Below are 14,717 nucleotides of genomic sequence, written 5' to 3'. Positions count from 1 at the left end.
TCAGATCATACATGTTTTTAAATTGGTAGTATTCTCAACAAACAACTATTTTTCTTTTTATAAAGACTTTTTTGCACTGCTCCTAAGATAATGCACTGTAGTCTAATTAACCTTGTCCAATCACCGACAGCTTTCAGTCATCTGAAAAGTGCCAATTATCAGATTTCTGTTCCTGTGTTAGCTCCTGAATTTACAATATACTTTACAACAATAAGTTTAAAATTACTAGCATCAATTTATGGAAGTTAAACTCTGAATCAATTAACATGAGTCTTCTATGACAAGGCAAAGCATGACAGTCCAGCAAATTATACGGCTTTCCATTTATACCTTGAAGAGTGGCTAAATCTCAATGATAAGCCAGAAAAGTACAATAATGCTGAATAGCACAAGAGAGAGCAGTATCATATCAGACCAGAGTTTTTGCCCTATGTGGGAAAAAATGACACAATCTTATGTAGTGGCTACTGAAAAATATAGGTGCCTTCAGAATCAAAATAATCATTCTATTATTGTTTAGATGGTACAGTGATGAGATTCTGTTATAAAAATAAACACTACGCTCATGTCAAAAGTGCGTTTTTTTAATAGTGAAACGGATCTGCAAAATTGATAACACAGGAATGAAGATGTGAACTACACTAGGTAGCCTGTGCCTTCTCTGAATTGTCTTCATGCTTTGGACACTCAGTTAATCCATCAATGAGACTGTTAGAGATCCTGTTATTTTAGCAGTTTTGCCTGTCAAATGGATATATCAAGATGTCAGAAATACTCACTTCAGTTGCAGACAGGCGCTTATCACCATTGTCACTTCCAATTCCAGAGTCAAAATCTTGCTTTTTGTCAGGATAAATGTCTTCAATGCTTAAAAAAAGAGGAACAAAACTGAAAATGAAATAACTGAACCCATCGCTATCACCACATCATACTGTCTAAGCCAGTGCTCCTGCAAAAAAAAATCAAAGTCTTGAATCTCTGAAGACAATTAGTATAATGAGTGCGTGGAGTTAACAATTCCCAGTGAAGACACTGCATTATCCATAACTATCCTATTTGGCACAGATTCAGTAAGAATCCAACATTAATTTCACTAATGTACAGCATTTATAACTCTGGGAATAGCTGGTTACCCATTTGACATTTATAGAAGAACGATTCATTTTCTTTTTGATTTCCTAGCAATTACGAACGATTCTGCCTCTTTCACCCAATTATTTTTTTTTAATTGTATAGAATCTGGGTCAAGGTGAAGGATGATGACGCTGGAGAGCAGGTGATTCTATTTTGCATTCCTCACACCGCAAGCTTCTAGATGGCTGTTGGTCAGCAATCTTATACTTTTATGTTGTAACAATATGATTCAAATATACCCTGAGAAGACCACCAGCTGCAGCATCAGTAACATTCCCATCCTCAAATTACTTGCACTGTAATTGAGCAAATCTGCCAGATCAGTGCAGGAGAGATCTGGGTTACAGATTTGTGCGTCAGTCCCCAATTCCCAGTAAAGACAAACTCATTACTCTTGGAGCCTTCAAAGAATCAAGGATCTCAAAAAAGTTCTTATAACGGGGCTGGAACTGAGGCAGCTAAAAGTTTGACTAAAAATAAAACGAGGTGCTAGCAACAGGGAACCTGTTCCAGAGCTGCTAACTAGTACGTTACCCAATCTAAGCTGTACACTAATGCATTAGGCCACAAAGTGTTTGTCTTGTAATATCCAGCATCTGTGAACAGCATTACATTAGGAGGTAGAATTTCCTATGTGCCCTATTGCAAACTTCTGGGAAAACCTAGAGAAACCAATCGGTCACCAAAATGACAGAAAGTAGACTTCATGAAGTCTACACTACACTACACCACACTGCATAGCTCTCACTATTTCAGTAAAACTACTTCAAAATCGCTGAGGCCAATCTTAGGGAGATTAGTAGTTTAAGTTCCAAAGATTTTTAAGACCTATCCCCTCTTGTGACAGTGTCACATGAGCTGGGACATGTCAATGAACTATAATGAAAAAAATTATTTAAATTATAAATCCTTCATGAAACCTCATCCCGCCTGTGGATGAGGTTCCATAAAAAATGCGAAGGCCGCCTGAGCTCTTTGCCTGCCCACCAACCTTTAGGTTGGACAGGTAGCTTTCTCAATTGGCTTAATTAGTTCATTAATGGCCTTAACAGGCCTTTGACATTTCGGCGGGCACACAACAAAACTGAAAATCTAAATGACACATGGTGACGTCGGGACGCATGCCCGACATCACCCAGAGTCATTTTACGCCTCGGCGAGCAAGCCGAAAATTCAGCCCCGTGTTTTCCATTTACTCCCCATATAACTCCCGTTTAAATCATAAATATCCCCTTCAGAATCTCTAATCTGATCTCATCAGAGGGCGTTGCCCAAATCCACTCAGCAGTACCACCTAGCCAAGAAAGTTTCAATATCTTTCCCCTGTACTTAACAGACATAACCAAGAACATGGAACCAAAGGCGGTTCCGAATAGGTCCATCTAGAAACTCTTGGAAGCATATGGACAGTGGAGAAACTAATACAACAATCAATAATATATATGTGGCATTTTAAAAAACCTATTTTTAAACTCCCTTGCAGCCCCATTCTTTGACATCTCAAAACAAGGCAATATTACCACATTGTCAAGAACATTAGATGCACTTTTGAAAACTACACAATCAGGGCAGAAGGAAGCTAAGATTTTGGTAATAAATATGACTCTTTGGACCCCCTGATCCCCGCTGAAGGGTCAGGGAGGGATTTTTAACAAAGGATTGCTGAATTGGTTCTGTATCTCTGTTTTGCTTCTTCCAGGAGGTGAAAGAGGAAAGGAAGTGTGCATAAATGGGGGCAAGCCCAGAAGAAAATAGAGCGAGTAAAGGGCCTAATGGCCTTTTCTCATATAAAAGCTAAGAGCAATCCACAAGTCAGGATGTGAAAGCTGGGGCAATGAGAGAATATAAAAGCAACCAATTTTCAAGTCTGCTTATTGTACAAGAAAATCCCATGTGTCAGGTTATTTTACAGAATATAGCTCAATACAAGAAAATTATCAGCAACATTTTCCACAAGGAGGCACCAAAGTTCCACACTGCAAGCATTTAAATCTACTGCACGGACAAAGAACTCAGATTTAATGAACTGTTGCATGGGGAGCAGTAGCCTCATAGTCGGGCACTGGGCCATAAACTAGGGATCCCACAATGTGGCAAATTTGCACTCCCGAAATCTGAAGTTTTGACCATAAAAGTTAATAGTTTGTTGTAAAAACCCAATTGGTTTAGTTATGCCCTTTGAGGAAGGGAGACTGCTCCCCAAATCCAGTCTGGGGGAACTGACTCTAGACCCTTAGAGTACTCTTAATGCCTTCTGAATTGATTTGGCAAGCCATTCAGATATAAAAACTACATATCATAGCAGGCCCACCCAATTAGATGAATATTTTGGTAGAAAATCATATTTGATATTTTAGCATTTTGAATTACAGGGGTGCAGTCAAATTACCATGACACCTTCCATTATATATGCTCTTATTTAATGTGAATGTAACATATGCTGTCATGTTATGCATATTTTGTGTGAAAGTTGGTGTAGGAAAATGCAAAAACGATTCAGTAATGGCACGCACTGTTTCGATTGTTTGTATGGTAAGTGTGTGCTGTGCATTTAACAATAGTGGGCTACTTACTTCCTTAAAAGTGATGAGTGCTGTCTTGTAGGAAGCAGTTGGACGATGAGCACAATATAAAAAGCGCAGCGGCAGCTTCAGGGTCTTGCAGAACTACTCTCTGCTGAGCAGCAGAGAGTCAGCCATCTGATCCTGGCCTGGCTTGCCAAGCAGCAATCAAAAGGAAAAGGCAGGAATACGCAATATAGCAGTTACAGGCTTGTTTTCATTTCGAGTCTAACTCAATGTAAAGGTACAGGGACTGAGCTGCAGTCAGCCAAACAGATCATGGATTTAACAAGTGATAACAGTTTTAACGTGCTCCCCAAATTTTCAATTTAAAGTGGTGCCTCCAGAAATTAAGTAAATATTTTCTAAGAAGCCTCCTACCTGAAAGCAATTATTCATATTTTCAGAAGGAGAAAACGTGTTTCCCCAAAGAAATTGTGGGACTTCTGAACTCTCTCACAAAATTGTGAGAGGCTTAATTTTACCAACAACTTGTGTCTCTTGCGATACAACCATTAGTTGACAGGTTGGGACTCTGCAAAGCAGTGACTCGTTATTGATTACATATAAAAACACAGATCTCAAGATGACAAAGAATGCTTTTGAAACTTACCTCCCTCCAACAGGCTGTGACACACGGACCTTCTCTATAGGTTGCTGGTAAAGGGATTCTGCATTCTTGTCAATTCTACAAGCCTCTATGTTCAGGTACTTGAATATGTGCACTCGGCCCTTCATGCAGATCTAAACATAAAAAGGAGAGATTATTTATCATCTGTAGAATGTTGTTCCAAAAAAAATCATATCAGATGCTCCTAAATGCTTCATGTTTTAAAGAGTGGTATAATCCACAAAGTGGTAGATAAATTACTCCTCTATATTTCAAATACAATAGTGTGGAAGAGACAACTTGATGGTGACCTAGAACTCGAAACAATGAAGGTGCTGCTATTTTATCGAATGACATGGTGCTGCAATACACTGAATATGATTTTAGCAGCACACTGCGCTGCCCAGCATTACATCAGCCAATCATCATCAAGAAAGCAAAAACAGTTGTATTTTACCACCCCGACACCCTTACACACACACTTCTGTATTTTGCACATAACATCAGACAGGCTATTCAACTATACAGTAAAACCAAAAAAACCTAACAGTCAGAGGCTTCAAAACTGAATAGAACACTTGCCCTTCAGAATACTGTAGCAGCAATCCTGGACCACATCAAAATAAAAGTAATACTTCAGATTTTTGCAACTACTAAGACTTGACCCTTTCACATCAGTGCTCACTAATTACTCCAGAGGAGTAAGCGGAAGGAGTCTTAAAAATCCAGTAAAATAGAGCATCATAAAGAGCTAAATTCAACAAGCTCATGGAGTCAACTGCGTATGCTATCCAAGTATTCCTGCACTGCAACATCATCCAGCATATAGGGAGAATAGTCAAAACACCAATGTGAAATATACAGGATTAATCTTAGTCTTAAGTTTAATTTACAAAAACTTATTATTAAAACTCAGTGCAGCAACGCTGCCAGGTAAAATGTCACAGGTATCAGTATCGGTTGTCAATGAAGAAAAGGAAACATTGGGAAAACAAAATATAAGGCCAAGTATAGTTCAACAGGAATCTAACTTATCAGGAGAAATCTCTCCCTATTAGCTGCTAGGAGTAGTCAATACAATTCCACTAATTATGTTACATTCTTTATTTATAACAGATGTGTCCAGTATATTATCAATGTTACTCAATTTTTGCTGGGCAGAAGATCCTCTATTTGTTGACACACAACTTGATTTTTCAGAAGTTTGGTTTGGTAACAGAGGAGACAGCCCTGTGTCTATTCACGTAACAGAATCTATGCTCCACTTTGTGAAACAATTTTTCATGAGGCAGCGGGAAGAGGGAGGGGGAACCAATTATAACTTTGTCCTTGTAATAACTTGGTGTCACACTTGGTGTCTTAGGAAGCCATCTGATTTCTTCCATCCTGCCATCTGGCCTTGTGCCTCAGCTCAATGAAAAAAGGTTAACATCAGAAAGACTGAGTTGACATAATAAAGTTACATTTTTTAAAAAATCATATGGAGAACTAAAGCACAAGTAAAGACAGAGCTTTACATCTGGAGAGGGAATCACGCTGCACAGCAGAACTATCTACAAAGCAGTCTAACAGCCTTTCTCATATGTTTAATTTCTACACACAAATAATCACTGATGCTGTGGAGAGCAATAGGTCAAAATGCCTTCCATTCAGCTGTCAAATTATAATAGCGATGCTTTAGAAATTACACTAATTACCTTTTAAGTAATGCCGGATAATTCTTTCTGAACTGGTTCATGAGTAAGCTCAAGCAGAAATAGCTCTCACCCCTTTACCATGATCTGTGTCTAGCTAACAAACAGCATAAAATTAAATGAATTCTGAAAATCATTTAGTCAGATGCCATTTAGTAATTGGTTTACCCAAAGTTTACTTCACAGACAAAAAAACTTCAACTTGCAGATAATCTTGCATCCATCGCAGTGGTTCTCAAACTTTTTTGTCCAAGAACCAGGGCAAAAGATTCTGAACCACTCACTGCTCCTACCCCAGCAGTTTTCGCTTGCCATCACAAAAAAACTCATTAGAATTAATGGAAGAGTGGGAGCTGCTTTTGATGAGGCACCAAAGAGGTGATATCGGTTTCCAAGCGGGAGAGCTTCAGTCTCATGTTGGGCTCCATGTTCACCTGGTTCCTCTTCTTTGTTTTCAGCTCCACAGTGTCGAAAATCTGATCTCACAGTTATATGTTCAAACAGTAATATAAAATTGCTTATAAAACTACGTTGCTATTGCTTGCACTCGGTCTGGTTCGAATCGAGTGTTGTGGATGAGGGTTCTGGACTTTTATGGCATCAGCATTTAGCCCAATACTGATTAAGCAGAATCACTAGTTGCCAGCTGAGTGCCGGATAGATCAAAAGCTCTCTTTGTTTAGGATATAGCAAAGTTACATGGGTAGAAAATAAAGTTATCTTAGGTGAAGGAGCATTCTCAGTACGCAGACTTCTGCACTCCTTGGGCCAAAAGTTCCTTGGGAGGTGCAAAGTTTCTGAGAAAACAAGCCCTCTGAATTTTGGGACCACCTCCATGAAATAAAAAGAGATCCTATGAGTCTGTGCAGGACAGGACTTCTTCAGAGCTTTAAATCTCTAGCAAGCACTCTCCCTATGCTCCAAAATGATACTTCTCTGAGAAGGGAATTTCCCATAATCTAATTACAGCTTAAAGGAAACCGCTTATCAAGACATATGTGGGGGAGGTGGTGGCGTAGTGATATTGTCACTAGGCTAGTAATCCAGAGATCCAGAGCAATGGTCTGGTGAACTGTGTTCGAATCCCACCATGACAAATGGTAGAATTTGATTTCAATAAAAATCTGGAGTTAAAAGTCTACTGATAACCACATAACCATTGTCAATTGTTGTCCCGTTAGGGAAGGAAATCTGCCATCATTACCTAGTCTGACCTAGCCTACATGTGGCTCCAGATCCACAGCAATGTTGTTGGCTCTGAAATGGCTGCAAACCACTTAGTTCAGCGGCAAATAGGGATGAGCAACAAATGCTGGCCTTGCCAGTGATACTTTTTTTGTTTAAAGCAATATGCTGCATTATGGAAATCTGAAAGAAAAACAGAAAATGCTGGAAAAACTATGACAGCATCTGTGGAGAGAAAAACAGAGTTGATGTTTCTAATCCATATGACCTTTCTTCGGAGCTACAGAGAAGTAGAAATGTGATGAAATTTATACTGTTTAAGGGTGGGGGTGGAGCAGGTGAAGCTGGATGGAAGGCTAGCAATAGTTGGGGGCAAAGGAGAGATTGACAAAGATGTCATGAACAAAAGGGGAAAGGGAATGTTAGTAGTAATGGTTAGGGCTAAAAAAAGGTGCTGACAGTGGCATAAAGGTAAGAAAGCAAAATGTGTGAATAGCAGAACAAGGGTTAGCATTCTGAAAGCAACACAAACAACAGATGGCCCTTCTGGGGGGGGGGGGGGGTTGGTGGGAGAAGGGGATAAAACAATGAATAAATGTATAAAAATAAATAAAATAAAAATAAGCAGATAAAAAAAAAATGAATTTTGAAAAAAAGGGATGAAGATAGAGGAGAGAGTTAATGGTCTGAAGTTGTTGAACTCAATGTTAAGTCTGGAAGGCTGCAAAGTGCCTAATTGGAAAATGAGGTACTGTTCCTCCAGTTTGTGTTGGGCTTCACTGGAACATTGCAGCAGGCCAAGGACGGACATGTGGGCATGAGAGCAAGGTGGTGTGTTGAAATGGCAAGCGACAGGAAAGTCTGGGTCATGCTTGCGGACAGACCGAAGGTGTTCTGCAAAACGGTCACCCAGTCTGCATTTGGTCTCCCCAGTGTAGAGCAGACGGCATTGGGAGCAGCGAATGCAGTGGACCAAATTGAAGGAGATGCAAGTGAAGCACTGCTTCACCTGAAAGGAGTGTTTGGGCCCTTGGACGGTGAGGAGGGAGGAGGTAAAGGGGCAGGTGTTGCACCTTCTGTGATTGCATGGGAAGGTGCCATGGGAAGGGAATGAGGTGTTGGGGGTGATGGAGGAGTGGACCAGAGTGTCCTGGAGGGAATAGTCCCTACAGAATGCTGACAGGTGGGGTAAGGGGAAGATGGGTTTGGTGGTGGCATCATGCTGGAGTTGGTGGAAATGGCAGAGGATGATCCTTTGAATGCGGAGCCTGGTGGGGTGAAAAGTGAGGACAAGGGGGACCCTTTCATGTTTCTGGGAGGGAGAGGAAGGTGTGAGGGTAGAGGCACTGGAGATGGGTCGGACATAGCTGAGGGCCCTGTCAACCACAGTGGATGGGAAACCTCAGTTAAGGTAGAAGGAAGACATGTCAAAAGCACTGTTTTGGAAAGTGGCATCATTGGAACAGATGCAACGGAGGCGAAGGAACTGAGAGAATGGGATGGAGTCCTTACAGGAAGCAGGGTGTGAGGAGCTGCATTCGAGGTAGCTGTGGGAGTCGGTGGGCTGGTAATGAATATTGGTGGACAGTCTATCACCAGAAATTGAGACAGAGAGGTCAAGGGGAGGGAAGTGTCGAAGATGGACCATGTGAAGGTGATAGGGGGTGGGAATTGGGCGCAAAATAAAAATTTTTCCAGGTCCAGGCGAGAGCATGAAGCGGTACCAAAACAGTCATCAATGTGCCAAAAGAAGAGTTCTGGGAGGGGGGTTGCGTAGGACTGGAACAAGGAATGTTCTACATACCCCATAAAAAGACAGGCATAACTGGGGCTCACGTGGGTACCCATAGCCATACCTTTTATTTGGAGGAAGTGAGACAAGTTGGAGGAGAAATTGTTCAGTGAAAGAAGTAGTTCAGCCAGAGTGGTGGTGAATGGGGATTGTTCGGGCCTCTGTTCAAGGAAGAAGTGGAGAGCCCTCAGAACACCCTGGTGGGGTTGGAGGTGTAGAGGGACTGGACGTCCATGGTGAAGAGGAGGTGGTTAGGGCCAGGAAACAAGAAATTGTTGATACGACATAAAGCATCAGAGGAATCGCAGACGTAGGTGAAAGAGGCTGGTCAAGGGGAGAGAACAGAGTCATGATTGGAAGAAATTAGTTCTGTGGGGCAAGAACAGGCTGACACGATGTTTCTACCAGGACAGTCCTGGTTGTGGATTTTGGGAAGGAGATAGAAGTGGGCTGTCTGGGGTTGGGAGTCTATGAGGCTGGAAGCTGTGGAAGGAAGATCTCCAGAGGAGATGAAGTCAGTGACAGTCCTGGAAACAATGGCTTGATGTAAGGTGTAGAGCATCCCAACAGACAGCCCCTACTTTTTCCAGTACTGATGCCAGTGCCCCATGAACCTGAACCCACTTCTCCTACACCAGGCTTTCAGCCATTCATTCATCGCTCTAATCTTATTTGCTTTATACCAATTTGCATGTGGCTCAGGTAATAATCCAAAGATTATTACCCTTGAAGCTCTGCTTCTTAATTTGGTAGCTAGCCCCTCTTACTGACTATGCAGAACCTCCTTCCTTGTCCTGCCTACGTCCTTGGTACCTACATGGACCATGACAACTGGATCCTCCCTAACCCCCACCCCACTGCAAATTCCTCTCCAGCCCTGAGCAGATGTCCTGAACCCTTGACCTGGGCAGGCAACACGGCCTTCTGGACTCTCGTACTTTGCCGCAGAAAATGATCAATCCCCCTCATTATACTGTCCTCTGCTACCACTACACTCCTGTTTTCTCTCCCTGCTTGAACTGCTTCCTGTACCATGACCAACCTGCTCAACCACCTTGCAGACCTCATTTTTGTCCACACAGGTTGTGATAATGTTGCCACAATATTACCCCTCTTTCACTTCTCAGTGGGAGAGATCACAAGGAGGGAAATGGTGTTGAAGTGACTTTGGTAAATTGCTGTAATGCATTCTGAAGATACATAGACTGTATCTGTAGTGGAGGGATGGATACTGAGTCTAGTGGCAGGGGTACTAAACAAGTGAGCCTCTCTGTCCCAGATTATATCAAACTTCTAAAGTGTTCAGTTGCATCTAACCAGGTAAGCAGCAAATAGTCCACCACACTTGTCTTTGAACCATGCAGATGGATGAGAGACTATGAGAGAATCAGGAGGTGAGCCATTCATTGGAGAGTACCTAGCCTCTTCCCTGCACCTGTGTTACTAAGATAAGTCCAGTTAAGCATCTGGTAACCCTAAGACATTGATGGCGGGGTGTTGCCGATTGTGGTGTCCTTGAAGGTTATGGAGGGTTGGTTGGGTTTTCTCTTAGTAATGTTACAAGAAAAGTTTAGCCCCTCAAGCCTGTTCCATCATTCGGTGAGATCATGGCTGATCTGCCACCTTTGCTTGCCTTATTTGAGATGGTCATTGCTTATATAGCCCAAGCCTGGACATTATTCGAGGTTCTGCAGTAGGCTGGTTCAGGAAGCATTATTATTGGAGTCGTATCTGGAGCTGAGCACTTAAGATTCATCACTGACAAAGCAGCTAAAAGTGATTGAATCAAGGATGTTTCCCTAAGGAGTGAGTCACTTCCAATAGTGACAGCCATCTCCTTTGTGTCAGGTTTGACTCCAGCCACAGGAGGCACTTTTTTTGATCCTTGTCGATCTCCGTTCTGCCTCGATATCAAGAGCAGGTTCTTCTCCTCTAACAATTAACTCTTTCACCCATGTCTGGATTAACCAGGAATACGAAAACCTACCAAATTAGTTGGACTGTAAGTGTCCACCAAATTCAAGACGACATTCTGGTTAGATGCAGGCTTCAGATGGGAATCGTCCTCTCCTCCTTATCATCCAATTCTTTCACACTATTCCCTTCTGAATGTTGGCTCAGCTACCAATACAAGAGTTGATTTCTACACTATGGTTTCAGCAAAGGTTGGTTTGTGCTCCACAAATTAAGCATAATAATCTTGATGTCTCAGGCTGCTCGACTGTTCTTCAGGTTTTCAACATGCCTCCAAGTGATCATTAACTTCCTGGACCGGGTAGTTACATAATTCAAGTTGCATGAGATGCTTTATTTGAGTGGAATGTGATTCAGTTGGTTCTACAGTCTCACAGAAGCTGAAACCAGAAAACAATTCCCAATTTTACCTGCAGTTGGTGTTCTACTTCTTTGAAGAGCTAGAACACCAGGTATATCTGTGCGCAAAACTGTTGCAGTCTACATAAAATTGGAGCATTTCTTTCTTCCTGATCTTCCTGATAGACCCCTGGGCTGAGCCGAACACCATCAGGAAACGATGATAGTTACCAGATAATGTGAGCTGTGTTGGCGGGTGCCTAGCACTGGAAAGCATTCAGACAAATAGCACACATATTCAAACTGAGCACTGGCACAAACCAAGGCAAAGAATGATTCATTTGGAGTCAAGGTGCAAGATTTCCCTTCGCTTTTCAAAATATAATTTATTAAACTTGATTAACACAGGGACATGGTCACATATGTATGTTGGCTCATGTTGTGGGGTAACACTGAATATTTGATAGAACGTAAACTACTGCACAACAACCTTGAGTTCAATACATAGGGTTTGTGACCCTTCAACAGATTTAGTGCATGCAGGTCACAGATTTTTAGATACTCATATGCACTAATATGCACACATGCACAGGTTACTGTAGCACTGAAACAGGTGCCATTAAGGCTCAGGGTGCTGGCATACAATTTCTACTACTAGTAGGACTACAGGAGTTGAAACCAAATTCTTCTCAGATAAAATGACCTGTCAGTCCCAACCATCAGGTCCACTCAAGCACTGAATGGCCTCAGCAACATGTTACACGTCTGTATCTAATATCATTTCAAAGGAAATTTAGAACTTATTCTGTATTCTTGATTTTTTTCTGTTAAAAACGACTGACCTGTGCTGGCGGAGACTGCAGTGGATTATTATCCATTTCTATTGTCTGTAGATGCCTCATATTCCTGTAGCAGATTGGTATTGACACAACCTTATTACAGGAAAAGTTTAATTTCACAAGCGGGAGGTCTGCTAGCTCTGCAGGAAAAGAATCAAATGAATTTAGTATTTTAAAAATTATTTCACTGTTTGTTGTAGACTAAGAAAGATATTGAGAAATTCACCCTCTGGCAAAATCTGCAGATAATTTCGCCTTATGTTCAACTCTCTGAGCGACTGAAGTTGTCCCATCTGTTGTGGCAAAGCTGTAATTTCATTGCAGCTCACATCCTGAATATTAAAAGGGAGCAAAAACAAAGTAATCATTAGATTTATTTCTGAAATTACAATCTGGTTCCATAAAGAGCTATATGAATTGTACAGAAACGACAATCAACTTAAAGAGATTACAGCTCTAACATTTCTATTACAGTAAGAGTGAATGCAAAAGAGAGCACAAGAGATGGAGATGCTGAGAGTGCACGAGGGACAGCAGAAGAGAGAGCACACAAGAGAAAGAATGCATGGAAATATGCACTAGAATGCATATAGGTAAATAACGCCTTTCATGGTCTACAATCTCAGGACTTTACAGATCAAAGCACTTTACAGTAAATGTTTATTTTTCAAGTGCGGTCACTATCATGTAGAAAAAGCAGCAGCCAATTTGTGCACAGCAAAATCCCACAAACAGCAATGTAGTAATGAAATGTAGAGTCAATGTATTATTAGCGATGTGGATTGAGGGATAAATATTGGCCAGGACTCTTCTGCTCTTCTTCGAAATAATGCCACAGGATCCTCAAGATTCTTGATGCCATGGACCTGAGAGAGCAGGTTTAATATCTCATTCGAAATTTGGCACCTCATACAATGCAGCACTCCTTCAGTACTGCACTGGAGTGTCAGCCTAGATTCCTAAGAGTGGCTTGAATCACAATCTTCAGAGGCGTGAGTGCTTCAGTTGGAGTTTGTTGACTGAGAGTGTTTAAGAGTTAAATTCTATCTAAAGTCTTGTCTTTCTTTAATTTAACAATTAACTAAAAGTTACTGTTAGGGTTGGAAGAGGTGAGTTTTAGCCCAGCCTTAAAACGGGGCTCATACAGGCTCTGCTTGCAGCTGCAGCTAGTTAATTAGATAACTGGCTTAATCAGGTTTTCAGAGGCTAAGTTCAGAGAATATAAAAGTAGGCTATCTTATAGTGTTGACTTTGTCTTGGCTGCAGTAGAGAGCTTCAACTGGAGTTTAGTGAGGAGGTGCTCTTTTCTTGTTCTACCTTCCCTCAGAAAGAAGAGTGGCAGCCTTGGTAAGTAGGATCTGGTGAGTAAATTAGAAAAGCGTAATATTTTTAAACAAGTTGCTATACTTGGATTTAACTGAGAAGCACAGGAATAAGGAAAATGTAGGGCCAATATAATAAAGTAATATAAATAATCCAAAGTAGAACAAAGTTAATGTAAGGGAAGTAGAGTTAAGATATGGCAGTTGAGTGGAATGCATGTCCTGTAATATGTGCGAAGTCATGGATGCTACCAGTGTCCTAGATGACCACATGTGCAGGAAGTGCTGTCAGCTGCAGAAACTTGAGTTCCAGGTTTCAGAGCTTGAGTGGCGGCTGGAGTCACTGTGATGCATCCGCGAGGCTGAGAGCTATGTGGATAGCACGTTGAGAGAGATGGTCACACTGCAGCTTAAGGGCCTGGAGACACCAGGCAGTCCAAGGGAAGCAGGCAGGTATAGCAGGAGTCCCCTGGGGTCCTGCTCACAAATCGGTTTTCCGTTTTGGAAACTGATGAGGGTACCAGTTTCTCGGAGTGCAGTCAGAGCCAAGTTTGTGGCACCATGAGCGGCTTGGCTGTACAAGAGGGGAGGAAGAAGAAAGGAAGAGCAACAGTGATAGGGGAATTCATTGGTTAGGGGAGCAGACAGGCGTTTCTGTGGCTGTAGACATGACTCCAGGGTGGTATGTTGCCTCCCTGGTGCCAGGGTCAAGGATGTCACATAGCAGCTGCAGGACGTTCTTCTGGGGGAGGGTGATCAGCCAGAGGTCGTGGTCCACATTGGTACCAACGACTTGGGTAGGAAGGGGGATGAGGTCCTGAAATCAGAATTTAGGGAGCTCGGTAGAAAATTAACAAGCAGGTCCTCAAAAGTAGTAATCTCCGGATTACTCAGTGCCATGTGCTAGTGAGTACAGAAATAGGGGAATAAGGCAGAATAAGGCATGGCTGGAAAGATGGTGCAGGAGGGCGGGCTTTAGATTCCTGGTACACTGGGGCTGGCTCGGTGGGGGGTGGGGGGGGGTGAGGAGAGAAAGTAACAATCTAAATCAGGGTTACTACGCATGTATGTGAATGCACGGAGTATAGTAAATAAGACTGGGGGGGTTTACAGGTGCAGATTGCCATGTGGAAATATGATGTTGTGGTGATAACAGACCTAGCTCAAGGAAGGGCAGAACTGGGTGTTAAGTATTCCTGGATACAATGTGTTCAGAAGAGATAGGAAAGGAGGAGGGGTGGTGGTATTGGTTAAGGAGAGCATTGTT

The 14,717-nt window shown here is 42.0% G+C and overlaps 1 protein-coding gene across 8 annotated transcripts in view; it reads right to left on the bottom strand.

Annotated features, from left to right (window-relative positions):
• lrch1 (leucine-rich repeats and calponin homology (CH) domain containing 1) overlaps window positions 1–14,717 on the bottom strand; it is a 212,337-nt gene that overhangs the window by 67,598 nt on the left and 130,022 nt on the right. For all 8 annotated transcript variants that reach the window (XM_041211006.1, XM_041211007.1, XM_041211011.1 and 5 more), the window contains exons 4-7: window positions 12,355–12,460; window positions 12,132–12,268; window positions 4,309–4,439; window positions 780–867 (exon numbers count right to left, since the gene is read on the bottom strand). In XM_041211006.1, the coding sequence (XP_041066940.1) occupies window positions 780–867; window positions 4,309–4,439; window positions 12,132–12,268; window positions 12,355–12,460 (462 nt within the window). The remainder of the gene's footprint in view (window positions 1–779; window positions 868–4,308; window positions 4,440–12,131; window positions 12,269–12,354; window positions 12,461–14,717) is intronic.

Source organism: Carcharodon carcharias, chromosome 18 (genome assembly GCF_017639515.1).
Source record: "Carcharodon carcharias isolate sCarCar2 chromosome 18, sCarCar2.pri, whole genome shotgun sequence".
Lineage (NCBI taxonomy): Eukaryota > Metazoa > Chordata > Chondrichthyes > Lamniformes > Lamnidae > Carcharodon > Carcharodon carcharias.
Note: the sequence above shows the minus strand (reverse complement) of the source record. Positions and strands in the feature narration are given on the sequence as shown.